Source organism: Phycodurus eques, chromosome 6, assembly GCF_024500275.1.
Source record: "Phycodurus eques isolate BA_2022a chromosome 6, UOR_Pequ_1.1, whole genome shotgun sequence".
NCBI classification, from domain to species: Eukaryota; Metazoa; Chordata; class Actinopteri; order Syngnathiformes; family Syngnathidae; genus Phycodurus; species Phycodurus eques.
The window spans coordinates 3832344-3854104 of record NC_084530.1 but is presented as its reverse complement, the minus strand read 5'-3'; the positions used below and the strand labels follow the sequence as shown (position 1 = coordinate 3854104).

Sequence of the window (21761 nt, the reverse complement as noted above, 5' to 3'; positions counted from 1 at the left end):
ATGTTGGGAAAAAAATACAAACTAGTGGATATTTTATATTATATATATATACAGTATATATACAGTATATGTATATTACTGATAGTAAATGCCAAAACACACACATTCATGTCATTCTAACATAAAGCTAAATCTTGAAGATACAGTAGACAGGGATTATTGAAAGTAGTAAATACAGTAGTTGGTTGAAGATAGCTCAAAATTAACCTGGCCTAAATATATATTAGTTTACAGCTAAATCCATTTGGAAACCATGAAGGAAAGTTTGTGAGTTTCCAATTTAGACATCAAATGTGATAAAAAAACAACAACAACTAAGTAATATGTATTTACAATGTTTACTTTATAATAACCTCATTGTTCTTGAGTGATAACAGACAACATACATTGGAACAATATTTTCAAACAGAGATTAAAACAACATCCAACCCGCAAAGACTTTCATACAGAGCTGATTTATGTTGTTCTCAAAGACATTCATAAAGCCAGTGTTACAAGTGTGCTACATCAAGAGGAACACTGTGTAATATTTTCTTCATCTTAAATGTAGCAAAGCAAAACAACATTTCTGATTTGAATTGAGGATTATCAAATGTTGTTGCCAGCTGCCAGCTGACAGCTGCCAGCTGCCAAACACACAGTCGACTTCCTAAAGTTTGCCTCCGGAATCTCATTGCCTTGCTCACATGCTATTCGGTGAGATTGTCCATGACCAGCTGGCACTCCTGGATGAAGTGAAGGGCATTAAGGTAAAAATGTTAATAATATACTGCAGACTTGTATGAAATGACATGAAAATATATACATGCCGCAGATACAGCCTGCAGTGTGTAAGATACCCACAAATAACATTTCATTGATTCACCATCCAACCATCCGTTTATCCTCATTAGGGTCACGGGTGTGCAGGAGCCTATCCCAGCTGAAGTACACCCTGGACTGGATGCTGGCCTATCGAAGTCATTCACCATTCACTTGAAATTATACAGTTAAAAATGTCAAAACTATTATGTACAATATTTACACAAAAGCACTAAAAGGAGTTCCACAATATCATTCAACTTCAGGGAAACAAGCAAATTCATTGCACCTTTTACCTTCACGATTAATTCCAACTGTCCATACCCTACACTCCACAATGTAACCTTAAAAAAATTACCCCTTATACGTATATAGTACCTAGCTCATCCCCTTTGGCATTACATGGTACAGTTGATCAAATTTCGTTATATGAGTTAACAAAAATGTGTGCTCGCCTTACGATAGCACGTATGCGCGTTTGTGCCGTCAGTCAGTGACAGAGCCACTCCGTTACAGAACTGTAAATATGCTTTTCATACGCAGCAGGATTCAAACTTACGCCAAGGCTAAGCTAATGCCTCCCCTCACACAAAACAATTATTAGAGACAAAAAATAAATAAAAATCCACTTACCATCTTGGTAGTTGTTCAACAGAAAATTCAGTGATCCTGTCTTGTGGTTTTGGTTGCATAGCCCATATACTTGTGTTTCAATGGAGATGCAGTTTCATCCAAATGGTAAAGGAATGCCCAGAGACATTGCAACATTGTGAAATGCAATATATGCACCGATGATCCTGCATCTTCTCTATGGCAGTAGTAGAAAAATTAACTACAGTAATACAGTGGGTACGGAATTATTCAGGCCCCCTTAAAATTTTCACTTTTTGTTATATTGCAGCCATTTGCGAAAATCATTTAAGCTATTTTTTTCCTCATGAATGTCCACACAGCACCCCATATTGTTGAAATTTTTGCAGATTTATTAAAAAAGAAAAACTAAAATATCACACAGCCATAAGTATTCAGACCCTTTGCTGTGACACTCATATATTTAACTCGGGTGCTGTCCATTTCTTCTGATCATCCTTAAGGTTCTACACCTTCATTGGAGTCCAGCTGTGTTTGATTATACTGATTGGACTTGATTAGGAAAGCCACCCACCTGTCGATATAAGACCTTGCAGCTCACAGTGCATGTCAGAGCAAATGAGTATCAGGAGGTCAAAGGAACTGCCTGAAGAGCTCAGAGACAGAATTGTGATAAGGCACAGATAACGCCAAGGTTACAAAAAAATTCTGCCGCACTTAAGGTTCCTAAGAGCACAGTGGCCTCCATAATCCTAAAATGGAAGACGTTTGGGACAATAAAAACCCTTCCTAGAGCTGGCCGTCCGGCCAAACTGAGCAATCGGTTGAGAAGAGCCTTGGTGAGAGAGATAAAGGAGAACCCAAAGATCACTGTGGCTGAGCTCCAGAGATGCAGTCGGGAGATGGGAGAAAGTTCTAGAAAGTCAACCATCACTGCAGCCCTCCACCAGTTGGGGCTTTATACGGAGTAGCCTGACGGAAGCCTCTCCTCAAGTGCAAGACACACGAAAGCCCGCATGGAGTTTGCTAAAAACAAACAAACACCTGAAGGACTCCAAGATGTTGAAAAATAAGATTCTCTGGTCTGATGAGACCAAGATAGAACTTTTTGGCCATAATTCTAAGATGTATGTGTGGAGAAAACTAGGCACTGCTCATCACCTCTCCAATACAGTCCCAACAGTGAAGCATGGTGAAGGCAGCATCATGCCTTGGGGGTGTTTTTCAGCTGCAGGGACAGGGAGACTGGTTGCATTCGAAGAAAAGATGAATGCAGCCAAGTACAGTGATATCCTGCACGAAAACCTTCTCCAGAGTGCTCAGAACCTCAGACTGGGCCGAAGGTTCACCTTCAAAAAAAGACAATGACCCTAAGCATACAGCTAAAATACCGAAGGAGTGGCTTCAGAACAACTCCGTGACTTTTCTTGAATGGCCCAGCCAGAGCCCTGACTTAAACCCAATTGAGCATCTCTGGAGAGACCTGAAAATGACTGTCCACCAACGTTCAGAATCCAACCTTACAGAACTGGAGAGGATCTGCAAGGAGGAATGGCAGAGGATCCCCAAATCCAGGTGTGAAAAACAGAGGAGTCCCAAAAAGACTCATGGCTATATTAGCTCATGGCTATATTAGCTTAAATACTGAGCAAAGGGTCTGAATACTTATAGCTGGTGATAATTCAGCTTTTCTTTTTTATTAAATCTGCAAAAATTTCAATAATTAATTTTTTTTCTGTCAATATTGGGTGCTGTGTGTACATTAATGAGTGGGGGAGGGATTTAAATGATTTTAGCAAATGGCTGCTATATAACAAAGAGTGAAAAATTTAAGGGGGTCTGAATACTTTCCATCCCCACTGTATCGTAGAAGACTACATATTCCCTAAAATTACACACATTTGCATATTATTGAATACTGCTTTTTCCAAAACAGCATTTCAAGATCATCTGTTCTGTTGCAGTTTCGCTGAGTGACTCAACGACAGTCAAAGACTTGATGCATCAAGACTTGATGCTTCCACCACCATGCTTTACAGTCGACTGTAAAGCATGGTTATTGTTATTGAAGAGGTGATGAGCAGTGCCTGGTTTCCTCCAGGTGTGAAACTTGCCATACAGGTCAAAAAGTTGGTTTGGGGTCATCAACATTTTCTTTCTCATCGTATGAGAGTCTTTTGGGTGTCTTTTGGCAGGTTCAAAGTGGGCTGTCGCATCCTGTTTTTATGAGGAGAGGCTTCCATTTGGTCATTATAACATAGAAGCCTGATAGGTGGAATGATGCAATGGGCCCAAACTTTATTTCACACCCAAACAGATGTGGAAGCTGATCGACAAAAAGGACCCAGGATTGTGAACTGTAAATTTAGCACCAGCAAATTGAGCAAACCTGAGATGAAGTGCACAAAATGGTGCCAGCGTAGCGTAGGCAAAATAAGAGACGGCAAGGGGAACCTTTCCGCTCATGTAAACACTTTTGAAATGCCAACAAAAATTATCGCGATATCTATTCAGCAATGCAGTTTTGGAGCTTCTGAATTATCTAATGCAGGGGTGTCAAACTCAAATTCATAGTGGGCCAAAATGAAAAATTGGGACAAAGTCGCAGGACAAACCTAATGAATGTGATTGTTCATGCTTTCCCTTCTTTCCCGATATGTACTGTTAAACCTTATCATATGGAAAAAAAAAAAAAAAAAAGCCAACTGAATCTGAAATAAGCTTCATTCAACATTATAGCCACATGAGAACTCAAATGTGTAATAAAAGACACATCAGTAGTACAGTATTTGTTTCTTATGTAAATAGATAAAATCTGTAGATCTGAAATCTAAAATCTGTCGTGAATAGATAACCTGCCTCCCACCTGTCGGCGAAAGCGACCGCTCAGCGAGCAGGCGTCAGCCTGTTCAGCAATTGGGCGAGCGTTGAGTTTCTCCAGCCTACTCTGCCTTGTGTGGCTCAGTGGAAAAATGTAAAAATCTTGCTTTTCAATGTATTTTAATCCTTTTATTTTGAGCCTTGCGTACAGTCGCACACACCCAATAACTGCAGCTCTGTGAATGTAAAAAGTAAGCAAATGATGTGATGCCTACAGACATCTGTCAACTAATCAGAGTTTGTCAGCACAGCCCCGCCCCGCCCGCCCCGCCTCCTCAAGTGTTCCTGGTAGCCAGGAGTTCCTGCCAGAAGACCCTGCCCGCCAGGAAGTACAAAATAATCATGGGGGAACCTTCCGTACCCTGGTAGTTTTTTTCGGCAGAAACACGGGGAACTGAAGCTACCAGGGTAGCTAGGGAAGTTCCTGCAAAGGTTCCTGTGTTGGAAAAGACCATATTGTGTGATATCAGCATAAAGTGAAACTGGCTAGTAACTGGTAATAAATCACACAAAGGAGAGAAATATGACATGCTACAATGCTGTGTGCTGACAACTGTGAATGGGTAAAACCCGCATCTTCAAATCCTCTCTGTGTTAGAAGTAACAATTTTCTGTTTTTTTTAACAGACAGCAATGTGTGTAGCACCACTCCACCCAAGTCTACATATGAACAACGAATGGGTTCATATTTTGGGACCCTGTATAATGGAAACAGCAAAAAATTATCTGTTGAACAGAGCTTTATATAGTCAGGTGAAAGCCTTAACAAATCATGCCCAATATTGAGTCAAATCCATTGGATGAGTCCAATCAAGTTCTCAAAACATCTAAAAGAATCATTACTATAATTTATCCTATATATTGCACAATTTTTCCCTAAAAAAAAAAAATCTATCAAGAGCATATTAAACAGGTATAAGGAAAATGAAAAACAAAATTCACATTGTATAAATGAATACCATTACTGAAGGGTGGTAAAAAAAAGGTGCACTTTCATTCTATGATATAGAGTATAATGTCTACTGTTACAAATTTATTACAGTACATTTTTATTGCTCAACTGAGTATCATGACATCCTTTGCGCCATATTGATATAAAACCTAAAATATTAGGGATTTCATCCTAATATTTTCAGATGGGGAAGGGTGCATATTTAGATATGGCCACATAAATGTCGGTGATGATTGGTTGCAGTTTTGTGACATTTAGCAACGTTAAGCTTAATTACATTAAACGTGGACTGGCCAGACACAGGAATTAAAAAAATAAATAAATAAAATCGAATTATGTCAGCGGATGTACACAGAGTATTTCTTTTTTAAAAAAAGAATAATAATACAGATAATACTTCATGTTTTCTATGGTTGACATTCAAGCCTGTTCTGTTTCAAACATAAACAGGAAGCACATTTGAATTATTTTAGTGACATTTTTCATTAATGTCACATGAATTCATTAAAGTTAATCACATTATAAGCTAAAGTATAGTCAAGACTTGCCATTATATGACTGCTCTTTAAAGGTCAGAGTGCAAGGATTATGGATGTAAAAGTAATATTTACACTGTTAATATGTTTTGTAATGCATACTGTACACGTCATTTACAGCAAGTTGTAAACCATAAATTGGCTGAAAAAAAAAAAAAATAAACTTCTTATTGAGCACTCCAGAACGTTCCAGATTTTGAGGCATCCTGGGTGTAGTTACTGAATGGGGAGCTACAATTTGGAATTCGAGCAGGATGAGGATTAAAATACACAAAAGCCTGCTGAAAGTAGACTTGTGGCCCTACATGTTGGTTGGAGCCTTTCTGTGACAACAGCTAGCGGCTACCAAGCAGCTGCTCAGACATCGTGAAGTGAAAGTGAAACTGGTGGTTGAAAGCGACAGAGGATGCTGAAAAGGGGTACACAATATAAAATATAAAATTCATGGTTCAGTTTGGTTCGATACTTAGGTGTCACGGTTCGATATTTTTTTCGATACAAAAAGATAATTTTTTGAAGAACTCAAATGTACCTGATGGGGCGGCACGGTGGACGACTGGTTAGCACATCTGTTTCACAGTTCTGAGGACCGGCCCCGCCTGTGTGGAGTTTGCATGTTCTCCCCATGTCTGCGTGGGTTTTCTCCGGGCACTCCGGTTTCCTCCCACATCCCAAAAACATGCATGCGAGGTTGATTGGAAACTCTAAATTGCTCATAAGTGTGAATGTGAGCGTGAATGGTTGTTTGTTTGTATGTGCCCTGCGATCGGGTGGCGACTAGTTCAGGGTGTAGCCCGCCTCTCGCCTGAAGATAGCTGGGATAGGCTCCAGCACGCCCGCGACCCTAGTGAGGATAAGCGGTACAGAAAATGGATGGCTGTACCTGATGGAGAAATCCCCCATTTTCCGTCATGCATTCTTAGCAACAGAGTGTATTTTACAAATAAATCGATTCTTAGACTATAAAAGTTAAACCATAACTAGCAAAGCAGCCGTGACAGCATTATTTACTGTATATTCCTGTATATTCAGTAGTCATAGGTATAGGTACAGGTTGTCGCGTGTATTGGCGTTTCGATAAAACGTAATTTATTTCAGGAATAAATTTGACGAAGGTGAACGTCTGCGTTCACTTCCGTGTTAGTTAGATTTACGTTTTAACGTAACAATCAAACTATTTTTGTCTCGTAAAGGGCACCATGTCTCTTTTTGTGTAAAATTTCGGAAAAAGTGACGAAAAACCTCATCAGTCTCATAATCGGAAGGTTATTACTTAGGAAATACGAATCCTCGATCCCAGAGGTCTCTTAATTGTCGCACCCCAAACACACAAACAATACAGGTAGTGGAATTTTATATAAAATTTAATGAAATCTAAAAGGGAACCAATCTACAGGGAAACAATGCAGAGAAAAGAAAAACAAGGTACAGGTAAACATCCGTAAAGCAGGTCGAACTTGTGATGTAGGAGTGAAGTGAGGATGTACGGTGATCAAATGCATAGACCTGGGATTCCTGTTGCTGTTTATTTAAACCCAAATAACAGCTAACTTACATTGCAACATGCTGCCAATTTTGTCTTGAGATTGTTGTCACATCTCTGTCGGGCCAATTATACATTACTTGTGCACTCACTGTAGTTGTCTCGCAACTCTGCACTGTTTGCATATCTGTTGTTGACCAATGCTGGCCACTCATGTGCCTGAGTAGCATCTGCACCATTGGCACAATGGGCATTTCACCAGACTATTGTTATATTAGTCATTTCAAACAGCTCTAATTGCTAGAAGACTCTGCATCTTTTTGCACAATTGTCAAATAATAAAAGAAAAACATTACTAGTAACCTTTTATTGCTCAGTGACTGCTTTTTATGTCTTTATATCTCAAACTTATTCTCTGTCAATTGACTGTCTGTTGTGGCTCCAACTACCGGAGACAAATTCCATGTGTTTTTGACATACTTGGCAAATAAAGATGATTCTGATTCTGATATGCACCAATCTGTACATTGGGAGACTGCATGTTCGATTTACATTGCGTGTGACACAATTTAGGCAGGTTGGTAGATCGCCCGGAAGCTTTGCCAGTCCAGTCGAGGAACAGGTGGATTTCATGGAATAAGGAGGTGGGAAAAAAGGAAAAAGCAAAAGAAGAGCCCTTGGGTGGCGCTGGTCGCCGGGCGCTCGGAGCGAACTTGCGTCACACTTTCTCCCGAACGGGTCTGTCAAAGCTACCTCACACACACCAAAGCGTGGTTTCGGAGCGCGGCAGAGCACTTTTGTCCTCCGTGTTCCATTGAGTGCATCTCCCCGCCTCGTGGTAGGAGTGGAGTTCGCTGGTGATACGCCAGTTCTTCGGCAAGGTGAACGAGCGAGCGAGAGTCTCGCAAAAGGGGGGCTCAGGCCTTTTATGCCCAGCAGAGAGGGGGAGTGGCCACCCCGGGTACCAAAAGGGAGATAGACCGCGCCTCTTAGTACTACTTTTTCATCCTAGGATTATTTGTGGTTTTAAACCAGTGGGAATAAAAGGTTAATTATTGGATCTAAGATAGGGAAACCGGTTTCCAGCTTTGAATTGTCACGCACACACCCTATTCAATCCATGTAATGAGTGTTTCAATTTCATGTGGTTGTTGCGAACACTGTAATATTTGCAATGTGGCATTCGTGTTGTGCGGGGTGAAACATCTCATCCGGTTCAGTTGACAAGCAGATTTCACATCAGACATTCAAATTCGAAAAAATACAATCACTCGTGACATTGGTGTGGTGATATACACTGGGAGCATTCATGCTAAGTTCTTAAAATGTCGCCCAACATTAAAATTTGGTGAAGCTTGTCCCTCGTGCGTCCGCGGATGGCAGTAACCCTCCACCCGCCAGTGGGTGTCGCTGGTGTTACATCCATTGTCCCAGAGGGCCTTGTATGCATTTCAAAGGAGCACCTGGTTCCTTGAGCTCTTATCTTGGCATACAGGACCAGCGGATTCTCAAACTTTTTTGGTCGGCATCTTGAAACCTGCACACAAAGGGGTCTTTGATGACTGGAAGCCCAGGTTTCTCGGGTAACTGTTAATTAATTTAAAGTCTGGGTGAGAAGCCAGGTTTCCTGTGCCTCTGCTTTGATAAGTGGATCAGGCCTCCCTTAGATGTCTTCTGCACACAGACTGGGTGGCAGAGGCAGGTATACAGAACAGTCAGAGATTGGGGTTCCTGGGTGCCATTTGTTCCGTCAGGGCATACTCGCGACACAGGTACATCTCAACAAATTAGAATAGTGTCAAAAGCTGAATTGAGTAAAAACTAAAACTCATATCATAGAGCTGTTCTACACACAGAGTGAAATATTTCATATTTTTCATATATATGTATAATTTTGACGATTATAGCTAACAGCAAACGAAAACCCAAAAGTCACCATCTCTAGAAACGAGAATTTTACGTAACAATCAAGAAACAATGAAAATGATGTTTAGTGTAGAAATGAGGCAGGAATTTGTCCTCTGAAAAGTATTTTCCTGTGTTTAGTGAATCAAATTTATTTAGATGTACCTGTACATTTGGTCGCACTAACCTCCAGAGCTTCTGTCAGACCATTGGTTAAATCGTCAGTAGTAACTGTCGAGGAGGCGTGTCTGAAGAATGTTGCTATTCTCCCATTTTGCAGGAATATAGTGCCGGAACAGTCAAGTACTGTAGTTTTACGTAGCTCTCAACATCCAGCTGTCTGAAGTCAGAGCAACAACGGGGTTCGTGAAGGAATAACTCCACTCCGCAGCATGTTATGAAACCCGGCGTTGTCCCCAAGTTAGAAAAGGGGTGCATGTCGACAGCAATAAAAGTAGTAATAGCCCGGTCAATGTATTTAGCCCTGTTGGAATCATGCTGTCCAAATATGTATGGTAATGTTTGGTGGATGCATGCGCCTTGTTTTTTGTCTGGCACTTATTTTCTCATTGAGGTGATGTCGGCATAAATTTGATGTCCTGTTTGTTGTATTTCCACCGATGCAGTTAAGCATTGTGTGACACTTGCAACATACCGTTGTGCTTTTGCCTACACACGCTTGCCATCTGGGATATACTTAACACTACAACCAAAGTAGTTCCAAACGCCAGATTTGAAAGATGGTGGAGAATTTTTGATATCAGGAGGATCTATGGAACGAGCCATGTTGCAACGGTGCCTTAGCTTCTGTCTCAGCAGCTTAGGGTGCGTTCAGAAATATTCTCCGGTGCTGCTCTGCTACACTCGGGACCGTGCATTTTGAGAGTAGAGTTAGGGCTTGAGGGTGAATTTCCGAATGCACCCTTGGTCAGAACGAATGTGAGAGGAGCACCATAGTGGATCTGCGCACAACAATTAGGCGTAAGGCGGAGTAGTTTAGCACAGCTCCTTATCGTCAAAGTTTTATCCAGGAAATATAAAACGACGTATTGTCATTCAGTGCATACCGAACCGTGACCACTGTATCAAACAATTCGATACAGATACAATTCATGTACACAATACATGCGCGACACTTATGCGTTACTTTTTTTGTGATTAATCATGAGTTAACGCTTCAACTTGTATAGCCCTAATATATATATACACACACATTATATATCTTTTATTATATATATATCTTTTATATATATTTATATATATATAAAATATATATTTATATATATATATATATATATATAAAAAAAATATATATATATATATATATATATATATATATATATATATATATATATATATATATATCATCAGCCATACATGAAAGGTAAACAGCGCGCCGATTTGGTTTAAACTGTAACTGAAAATATTTTGTTTTTTTTACATTTCCAATGATCAGTGCATATAATCAACACCAATAGCATTAGTACATGCAAAGAAGGTCTTACCTGCATCCTCTATGTGCTGTTTTTCCCATTACCATGGCAACCAGTGTCTGGGTTGACAATGCGATTGTCGAAGGGAAAATCGTCACCTCATCTGGTTTCAGCCTGGCTCGAACTATGCCCGGGTCTCCAATACGTTCTGCTAAATGTTTCCGAAAATATGCCAGTTCAAAAGTTACATGCATTTGCTAGGTAGCCACGAGATATGCAGCTTACCCCCAGCCCGCACCGATTGACCCTAGAGGATCCACTGGTCTTATATTGCTATTTTATTGCTTGGAAAGCTCAAGCAGCTCTTATCAACACTCATTAAACCAGCTGTCACACTATGAAACATTGTGAAATAGCAAAATATGCGGCAATAACCCGAACAGCGACGTGTGTGTGTGTGTGTGTGTGTGCGTGTGTGTGTGTGTGTGTGTGTGTACTCGCACGGTAACACCAAATGAATGGAGGGTATGCCATTTGTTACATCACAGTCGAAAACAGCCGACGATTGCCGAAGATGGGGAGACGCTAGATTCAAAACGCAGATGACACATTCTGAGTTATAGCTAGCGAATAAACTGCTCTATAACGGGACAACTAATCACCCCAAAAAGACAGTTGTGGTTTGCAAATGGGTTCAAGAGGTATCAAGAATTTTTTAAAATCTTTGCACTCTGACCTTGAAAAGTTATATCTTAATATAAGTGTTGATTGATTCAGCCCCCATGTCCCTTAATCTCTCTTTGTTATCCATAAGAATCTCATTAATGTATCTTGAGCTACAAATTTAAACAAAGCCTGTGAAACAGTTATAATCCTGTGTTTACCCTGTGCTGTTCAGGAAGGTCATCCCTGTTGTGCAATTTCTGGACATTACTGATGGATGAAACCAAAAGGCAGGAGTACACTTCCCATTCGTCCGTCGCTCATAGCCATAATCACTGTAGGGAGCCAAGCACAGATAATACCATTATGCAATAAAGACATTTTAATTTGGAACTGACTTGCTGTCCTGTGTTTGTGGCACCTATTTAGGATAAGGGGATGGATAACGTTGACCCGGGAATTTACCTGCTTTATTTATTTTTTTCTCAGACAGAGTACGAGTACAAGTACTTACATTTGTAAGTACAAGTACTTACATTTGAGAATGCACCTATACTTGATAGTGACTTGTAACATTGGTAAAAAAAAAATTATTAAAAAAAGATTCTAACTTTTGACCATGGCATAAGTTTCACTCAAATATACAAACTCAATTTTGTGTAAAACAAGCAGAAACAGAATACAATTATTTGCAAATCCTTTTTAACCTATTTTCAATTGAATACACGACAAAGATATTTAATGTTCAATCTGATGAACATTTTTATTTTTATTTTTTGCAAATATCCTCTCATTTTGAATTTGGGACCTGCAACATGTTGAAAAAAAGATGGGACATGGGCAACAAAAGAGGTTGAGGAAAGCTTAAAAAAACAACTGTTTAGAACATTCCACAGGTCAACAGGTTCATTGGAAACAGGTGAGTGTCATGATTGAGTCTAAAATGAGTATCCCTGAAAGACTCAGTTGTTCACAAGCAAGATTGAGGCAAGGTTCACCACTTTGTGAACTGCATGGACAAACAGTCTAACAGTTTATGTCATCATCTACAAACCGTAACATCAAAAGATTCTGTTAATCTGTAGAAATCTCTCGTGTGAGTGGCATGGCCGAAAACCGACATTGAAACCCTGTGACCTTCGATCCCTCAGGCGGCAGTGCTTAAAAAAAACGGCATCATTGTGTAAAGGATATTGCCTGCACGAGGGCTCAGGAACACTTCAGAAAAACATTGTCAGTGAACAGTTTCTTGCTACATCTACAAATACAAGTTAAAACTCTACCATGCAAAGCAGAAGCCATATATCAACAACACTCAGAAACGCCGCCAGCCTCTCTGGGCTCGAGCTCATCTGACATGGACAGATGCAAAGGGAAAGTGGAAAAGTGTGCTGTGGTCTGACGAGTCCACATTTCAAATTGTTTTTGGAAATCATGGACATCGAGTCCTCTGGTTCAAAGAGGAAAAGGACCTTCCTGACCATTAGCACATAGTTCAAAAGCCATCATCTGTGATGGTATGGGGGTGTTTATTGCCCATGCCAGAGGTAACTTGCACATCTGTGAAGCCACCATTAATGCTGAAAGTTACATAGAGGTTTTAGAGCAACATATGCTGCCATCCAAGCAACATCATTTTTAGGGACATCCCTGCTTATTTCAGCAAGACAATGCCAACACATATTCTGCATGTGTTACAACAGTGTGCCTTCATAGTTAAAGAGTGCAAATACAAGACTGACCTCCCAGCAGTCCAGACCTGTCTCCTATTGAAAATGTGTGGCGCATTATCCATCCATCCATTTTCCATCCCACTTATCCTCACTAGGGTCACGGGTGTGCTGGCACCTATCTCAGTTAACTCTGGGCAAGAGGGGGGGGGGGGGGGGCACACCCAGTTGGATCACCAGCCAGTCGCAAGGCACGTATACCTGTAAGCAAACAACGCACTCACATCCACACCTATGGGCAATAAAGTATTAGTCTTCAGTCAACCTACCATGCATGTTTTGTGGATGTGGGAGGAAACCGGAGTACCCAGAGAAAAGCCACACAGGCATGGGGAGAACATGCAAACTCCACACAGGCAAGGCTGGATTTGTACCCGGGTACTCAGAACTGTGAGGCAGATGTGCTAACCAGTTCGCACCGTGGCGTCTGTGACACATTCTGAAGCGCAAAATACAACAACAGAGACCCCGGACTGTTGCGCAACTGAGGTTGTACATCAAGCAAGAATGGGAAAGAATTCCACCTACAAAGCTTCAACTATTAATGTCCTCACTTACCAAACACTTATTGAGTGTTTTTAAAGGAAAGGTGATGTAACACAATGGTAAACATGCTCCTATCAAAGCGTTTTTTGGAAAGTGTTGCAGGCATCACATTCAAAATGAATGAATATTTGCAAAAAAATCCATGTTCATCAGTTTGGACATTATCTTGTCTTTGTAGTTTATGCAATTTGTAAATCATTGTATTCTGTTTTTATTCGTTTTACACAACGTCCCAACTCCATTGGAATTGGGGTTTGTAAAAAACTTACTTTAAATACATGTTCAAAATGCAAAAAAATGTTGAGGCAAGGCTGAAGTAATATAACTAATTTGTTCCAGAGTAGAAAGAATATATGCCTGAGTATTGTAATAGATATACGTATATAGATGAATTGTTATATATCTTTTTGTGTATGTTGCTGTGTCGTTTGTGTGTCTATGACATTTTGCATTATGTAGTAGCATTCAGCTGGTGAAGACGAAGTTATGTGTGTCAGGTGAAGAATGTGTTTGGTTAAATATACAATTTGTGTATTTCCTTCTACTGTGTGTTTAGTTTTAGTTTTTTTTTAAAAAAAACTGCTAGAACAGGTCGGCTTTTTTCCCAATTGCAGGGTTGGCATTTGGTCATGAAACCTTTTAGACAATGTCGGTAAACAGTATAAAAACCTCCTAGCCACACTTGTGTGTAGTTAGCTACAACATCATGTGTGTTTATGGCGAAACCTTTAGGCACACACAGACCATCCTTGCCACTGGAAACCAATAAGCTTTTAACAATGTGAGCCCAATTAAAACTCCATAGTCATTAGTCAGGACTAGGGCTGAACGATTTGGGAAAATACGTTTAACTGCGATTTATTCATTTATTTTTACAAATATTGTGTTTGAGATTTAGAATGCGATTTGGGGGAAGGTTTATCTTCAGCATTATTCACTAAATGCAAGAAATAAATCATTCTACACTATGTATGACCAACAAGACATTGGAAGCAGACAATAAACAACTTTTTCCTGTAGCCCAGGCCTAAATGTTACGCCTAAATGTTACCTGGGCCTCCAAAGGACTAGCTACGGCCCTGGGCCAAGACAGTGTAGCCGTGGCTGGGCATGACAATCAAGCTGTGATTAGCAGCTCGTGCATTGATAAGAAGGCAGCTACCTAGCTGCAAGAACTAATGTGAAGTGCAGGATACATTGACCATCGACTCTTCAAATGTACGTTGCGGTAATTACTTCAATTTGGTGCCAAGCAGCGGCACCTGGTATTCCCTTTCCCCTACATTTCAAGAAGCTGGGGAGAAAAAAAAACTACTAACACCGCTCACAAACGCCAGATTAAGCACTCACTTTAAATTTTATTAGGCAGAGGTTTTGACGCTGGCGAAACGTGGGGCAATATTCTCATCGCCACATCCCGTCTTTTACGCCGTGTCGTTGCGAACCTGAGAATGTTTCAAAAGTAACAAGCTCATTTTTAAAATGTAAGGAGTGTGCTGAGGTGTACTACACGTGAATGCTTGTCAAATCTGTTGGAATATTCCCTTAAGAAAAATCTTACCATTCAAAGTCAGCTTCTGTGCAGTCGCAAGGACCTGACGACACTGAAGTCAAGTACAGCTTTCTCATCACACACCTGGAAGTGGGCTTCAGCTTCCTATAGATTCTTTTCACTCCCATCAGGCAGGGCTCCCCCTGTGGGTCAATTGCAAGGGTGAGATGATGAAAGATGCGAACTGTCACATCTGCCATAAATGACAACTTTGAGCAAACCATCCATGTATGCATCACACAGTTTGGATAGGAACATTTGCATTGTTTATCTTTAGAATGTCATGCATACCACCATTCTGTAAGGCCATGCAACTGAACAGGACAGGTTTTAAAAAAAAAAAAAAAAAAAAAAAAAAAAGAATGTCATGTCTGTTTTGGGGCTTACTGTATGCTGTGTGGTATGCTCAACATCTTAAACTTTGTGATTCTGATTTTGTTTGGGTTTATTTATTTTTTCCATTTTTTTCACTGCACTGCTCTTTTTATCACAACATTCTGCCTTTGTGCATTAGGTGTCACTAGTGAGATGTTTAAAGATTCTGGCTACTTCCACTGGAACAAAATTCATCCATCCATCCATCCATCCATTTTCTTCCGCTTATCCGAGGTCGGGTTGCGGGGGCAGTAGCTTTAGTAGAGAAGCCTAGACTTCCCTCTCCCCAGCCACTTCCTGCAGCTCTTCCGAGGGGATGCCAAGGCGTTCCCAGGCAAGCCGAGAGACGCAGTCTCTCCAGCGTGTCCCGCGGGTCTCCTCCCGGTGGGACATGCCCGGAAAACCTCACCAGGGAGGCGTCCTGGAGGCATCCTAAGCATTCACCATCTCCTCTCAAAATTCAAACATCTGAAAATATATATCTTTCTCAAGTGTCACTGACTGTAGCTCAATATGGGTGAAAAGTATTGATTTGGACTGTGCTGTCTTACACATTAGATCATTAGCATCTGAGCATGTGGGTGCCTAGATTCCTTTCAGAAATTATCTACAGTATGAATAAAGGAGGAAAACAAGTCACCGGCTTGGCTTCAGGTCTGATCAGGTTAAGGACTTTCTGTGTATGCAGATGAAAGGATAAGAGATGGAGAACTGTATACGGGACGTTTAGCATTTTGTAACAACAGAAATCCCAATTTAGTTTATCTCTCTCCAATGTGTGAGTTGAAGGTGCAAGTTTAGTAACACACAACTTTGATGAAGACACCCGGTTTGAATTCTTTCATAATTTAGGAGCCTGAAGATGATTCTTAAACCTGACTCTGTATGTATTACCTCAGAATATAAAGCACTTTCTAAAAGACTTAAAATGATACATCTGTGAACACTGTGTAATGTATATCCAATAAGATTCTAAAGATGACATGTTGCAGAAAAACAAGATGAATTAAATGTTTGCATTTTCATTAGATTGTACAGGACTACATTGTGCAGCGGCCAATGGGTATTTTGTCTCGTTTACTGTCTAAATCAAAGCATTGTATCCTATTTCCAATAATTACTGTATTCTCTTGATTTTCCTGAGTGAATGTCCCTTGTAGAATAGAATGAGCATAAGAAGAAAAAAAATTACAGTCCTCAAGAAACACTTAGTATGATAGAGGTCTCATCAGTACAGCTGGAATGTTACACCAAAAATCACGATTCTGTATGTACCTTGGTTTTAAGTTCACACCTTTTGGTTTATGTTCAGTACAGTAAGTGCACAAAATGCAAAAAATAAAACTGCTTTTCTTTTGGGTGAACAAATGACATAATATTAAACGTAAAAAAAAATGCAAACTGCTCGCAATAAATTCTCAAATAAGAAATTATTATCAAATAAACAAAATAATTTACACAACAAAGTAAAAATATCTACGATAAATTACAACTTGAATATTTTCTTTTTTAGGAAATATCCTTTCAGGAAATGAACTATCTAGAAAAGTGCAGTCTGAATTATTATACAGTATGTAATAAAACACTAATGACATTTGTTATTGCTTTGACTAGATCTGAAGAGGTCACTGATGGGGTGGTGGTACACTCGCCTGACTTTGGTGCGGGCAGCGTGGGTTCAGTTCCCACTCAGTGACGGTATGAATGTGAGTGCAAATGGGTGTCCGTGTCTATATGTGCCCTGCGACTGACTGGCGACCAGTTCAGGGTGCAGTCCGCCTTTCGCCCGAAGTCATCTGGAATAGGCTCCAGCGCCCCGTGACCCTAACCAGCATAAGCGGTGTTGAAATTGGAAGGATGGATATATCTGACGAGCCTGGGCGAGTATGAAAGCATACACCATTCGCAATCAGTAATCCTATGCTGGTATGATACCTGATTATGAAGGTGCCACGTCTGATAATCGGCCTCTGTGCATCTCCTGTTGAAGATGGACCTGAAGTCTATTTTCACTAACTGCCACTCTGAGCGATGACTGATGTGGCCAAATATCCTGGAAAAGAGACGTACATACCTCTGGTTATACATACATCCAAAAATGCTGAAAGTAAAAAAAAAAATAATAATAATTCCGGCACCATTCTTCATATTGCTATTTGTTAGGCATTTTTTATGTAAATGAGAATGAATCATTAATTTTGTTTATAAGATACGTAAGTAGTTTGTCTGTACCAGAGAGTATCTCAGCCAAACGTCAGAGGAGCTTACACATACTTTACATTGCAAGACTCTACAAGCAGTTTTCAGTCACCTAGTCACCTATGTATTTTACACTGTGGGAAAAAGCGTCTTCTTTAATACTTTTATAGGCTCTGACAATAGCCAGCCAACTGGTGCACACTTTTTACCGTCAATTACTAAAGACACAATGAACTGGTTCAAGATGTGATACATCAGCAATAAATCACAGTCAAAGGATACATTTCTTCATGTCAGTCAATTACTATGCCCATCCCTAATATAGCAGCATACAAACAACACACAAAAAAAATCCTCAAATCAGGTGTCGCTCCTGGGAAATGCTTGAGTGAAAGGTTCTTTTTTCTTATTTGGGTGACTGTAACCTGCCAGTGAACTATCCTTGCAGAAATTTCAGTGGCCTACTCAGAGACAAAGAAAATTGGGAAAAAAATTAAACAATTAACAACCCCAAATATTGTGGCACCACTTACGTAAATGGACAAGTGCCATAGTGTATCAAAACACTATATGCGTTTGAGCAGATACAATATTACTGACATTAGTAAGTGGCTGAAAAAGCAAACGTAAATATAGCTCAACGAATGATAGCCTCAGTGGTCATGAGCAAAAGAAAAAACGTAGTGATCAAAAAGGTGGCATGGTGGACAACTGGTTAGAGCGTCAGCCTCACAGTTCTGAGGACCCGGGTTCAATCCCTGGCCCCGCCTGTGTGGAATTTGTATATTCTCCCCGTGCCTGTGTGGGTTTTGTCCGGGCACTCCGGTTTCCTCCCACATCCCAAAAACATGCGTGGTAGGTTAATTGACCGTAGGTGTGAATGTGAGTGCGAATGGTTGTTTGTTTGTATGTGCCCTGCGATTGGCTGGCAACCAGTTCAGGGTGTACCCCGCCTCCTGCCCGATGATAGCACGCGAGCACGCCCGCGACCCTAGTGAGAAGCCGTTCAGAAAATGGATGGATGGATGGTAGTGATCAAATAAATATTTACTGTCCAGCTAAATTGCGTGGCGTGTTTCTCTGCCCTAAACCGTCCCCATGCATACTAAAACATACAGTGTAAGGATATAAGCAAATAGGCTGATGGACTTCCGAAAACAAAAGTTTTTTTTCCTCTCTTGCAGTAGCTGAGACACTCTGCTGGGGACCCCACTGTTAGTTGAAACCCAACAGCATTGTCGACAATTGTGTTTTCTCCATGATGCGAATATTGTGGGGCATTTTCCACTTTCACTCCCTTTTTGCCCTGGTGAGTCTTCCGCGATGCTATAAAACATTGATGTCTTAGCCTTAGAAATCCAGTCACATTCAACCCTCCTGCAATAATGGAGTTGTACTGTGTCATAGAATACGCACACATCCTGACCTATTCTATTAATATGAAAGAACACAAGAGGAGGGTTCATAAATGTAATTCATCTGTACGCAATTAATTATTGCCTCAGAGCTACCCTCTTTTTAATGCAGTTACAACTTTTTAAAGGAACGTTTCTTGGATCACATTGATAACGTTTTCGTGGGCTTTAAATGAACAGTCATGCAGTTGCGGTCTGCCAAAGCACCGATCCCTTGTGATTATACACTGAGGACAGTCTGGAAGTTGCCAAGACCTTGAGAGGAAACGTGTCTTTTGAAAAGAGAACAGTGAGCAATAATGGATAGTTCAGACACAGATGCAAACATCTTATCAGGGTTTAACACAGTAGTAGTTTGCGGTGCAGATGAAGTGTGATGGATAGATTTCTGTGATGACAAATCTTCACTCACGTCATGATGAGTGTCTCCTCCCCTGGCTCTCCGAGCACACCATCCACAAACAGAGGTGTGTTGGTGAAGCTGTACTTGTTCCACTGCCGTCCTTCGTCAAAGCTCAACCTGTGAACATAACCATCAAATACACTTGGGGCCCATGCTAATCTCCCACACTGTGTGCACAAGCTAATGACCCTGAAAGTTGTCCAATGACTTTATTTCATATTCTGCACAGGGCTCTAATCACAGGTAGTGTGACTCTCTACAAATTTAAACACGGAGAGTTGCAATCAAATGACAATTGTAGATGCAGATTTTTCTTAGATGCTTGTAAGGACTTCGCCCTGCTATAATAATGTCCCCCGGTTGGACAACAAACTCATTTGTTTTTGTTTGACGAACTTCATACTGCGGGTTTCATCTCCAGGAATTAGTCATGCCATGTATCATGCATCTCTGTTAACATGACTCACCACAAGTGTCTGATGGGAAGTGGAGTATGTCTTATTGCAACTAAGGCTCCTCCTTGGTCAAGATACAGCAATGCATACTCCTCACTGAAGATCTTCAGAGCCAAGACAAAGAGAGAAAGACTCACTACCTAAGGCAATTACTAAAGTTTAACGATCTCCACAAAGTACTAAACATGCTCGTCCCTCACATCAATGGTAACTCTTGTGGGCAGACTACCATCTAACCCTTTCCAAGACTAAATTTAATGGAAACAGGTTCCATGAAATGAAAACACCTTAATCGATTGAGCTAAAAGCTGCTCATTGACACTGAATGCTGTGAACAAAAGTGCTCCTCAGATTTAATTTGTTTGTGAAATTCTGATGAATATCAATGAAAAAGGTTAGTCATCAAAACAAGATAGAGTGTGAATTGAGAATTGAGCCTGAAATATTTAGGTGTAAATGGGTGACTATTTGCAGAAAATTGCTCCACGTGATGTGTTGTACACTGGTCATTTGAATGCACCCGAGGGCTTATAGTTGAACAGAATTTTGTGTTGCTTGGTTGATCTCCGATTTTAGGATCTCTGACATAACCAAGGTTAGGATTTAAATCATTTTCTGACTAAAGCTAATAATGACTTTTGATGGTCCGCTCAGTAACAATAGAAGCCCTGTCAAATGCAGGCTTTTCTGATCGCCGGCCTGGTTCTAATTATGTCTGCGAGCACATAAGCTCCCCTCTCACTCCTTCCAGGTTGAGCTTGTCTCATTTCTCTGTACTAGTGTTCCAGCCATTATTTTCATAGCATTAATACATCTAGATTCTTGTTGACATGTTTTGACATGTTTTGACCAGTTGTCACCAGTGTTAACCTCTTTTGATTAGCCTTTTCCACTGACAGAAAATCAGTCTTGTTACCTGTAACCTGCCTGCGCAAGTAATGCATTTTGGTCGATGATACCTACTCGTCATGTGTTTGTTTTGGACCACCACAAAAAATTTAAGCATAAGAAAAGAATAATGATTCAAAGCATAATACTAATATAGCCCCACCTGTCTCCATGTGTTGCCTGCGTCCGACGTTATGTACACACTGACATTGCTGGTGGTCAGCTCAGAACCAAAGGAACCTTTTATGCAAACAAATGACAATATGTGAACGGAGAATTTTTGCTAAACGTGCTGTATAATTAATTCATTCTAATCTGTTGAGGAGACAGCAACATTTCTAAATAAAGCATTGTATACAAGAATGTACAGGACATGTTCTCTCCCAAATATATAAATAATCCCGAATATTCCATTTGTCTTTCAAATTGACATTGAACGTGCATTCCAAAATATGTAAACTGCTCTAATACATCCATCAATCCATCCATTTTCTGAGCCGCGTATCCTCACAAGGGTCGCAGGAGTGCTGGAGCCTATTCCAGCTATCAACAGGCAGGAGGCGGGTACACCCTGAACTGGTTGCCAGCCAATCGCAGGGCACATACAAACAAACAACAAACAACAAACAAACACACTCACATTCACACCTATGGGAAATTTAGAGTTTTCAATTAACCTACCATGCGTGTTTTTGGGATGTGGGAGGAAACCGGAGTGCCCGGAGAAAACCCACACAGGCACGGGGAGAACATGCAAACTCCAGTTCAGGGTGTACCCCGCCTCTCGCCCGAAAATAGCTGGGATAGGCTCCAGCACGCCCGTGACCCTGGTGGGGATAAGGGGTACAGAAAATGGATGGATGGCTGTATAGTAGAATCAACAAAAGGTTATGCAAAACAAATCATTCTGAGTGAGGGCAGGGTTATTGGTTTTGTTGGCCTCTATATTGTAGA

The 21761-nt window shown here is 40.6% G+C and overlaps 1 protein-coding gene across 3 annotated transcripts in view; it reads right to left on the bottom strand.

Moving 5' to 3' along the window:
• LOC133403790 (VPS10 domain-containing receptor SorCS1) overlaps nucleotides 1-21761 on the bottom strand; it is a 250256-nt gene that overhangs the window by 44641 nt on the left and 183854 nt on the right. For all 3 annotated transcript variants that reach the window (XM_061679044.1, XM_061679045.1, XM_061679046.1), the window contains exons 12-17: nucleotides 20971-21047; nucleotides 19932-20023; nucleotides 19474-19581; nucleotides 17383-17500; nucleotides 15082-15215; nucleotides 11466-11579 (exon numbers count right to left, since the gene is read on the bottom strand). In XM_061679044.1, coding sequence (XP_061535028.1) covers nucleotides 11466-11579; nucleotides 15082-15215; nucleotides 17383-17500; nucleotides 19474-19581; nucleotides 19932-20023; nucleotides 20971-21047 — 643 coding nt within the window. The remainder of the gene's footprint in view (nucleotides 1-11465; nucleotides 11580-15081; nucleotides 15216-17382; nucleotides 17501-19473; nucleotides 19582-19931; nucleotides 20024-20970; nucleotides 21048-21761) is intronic.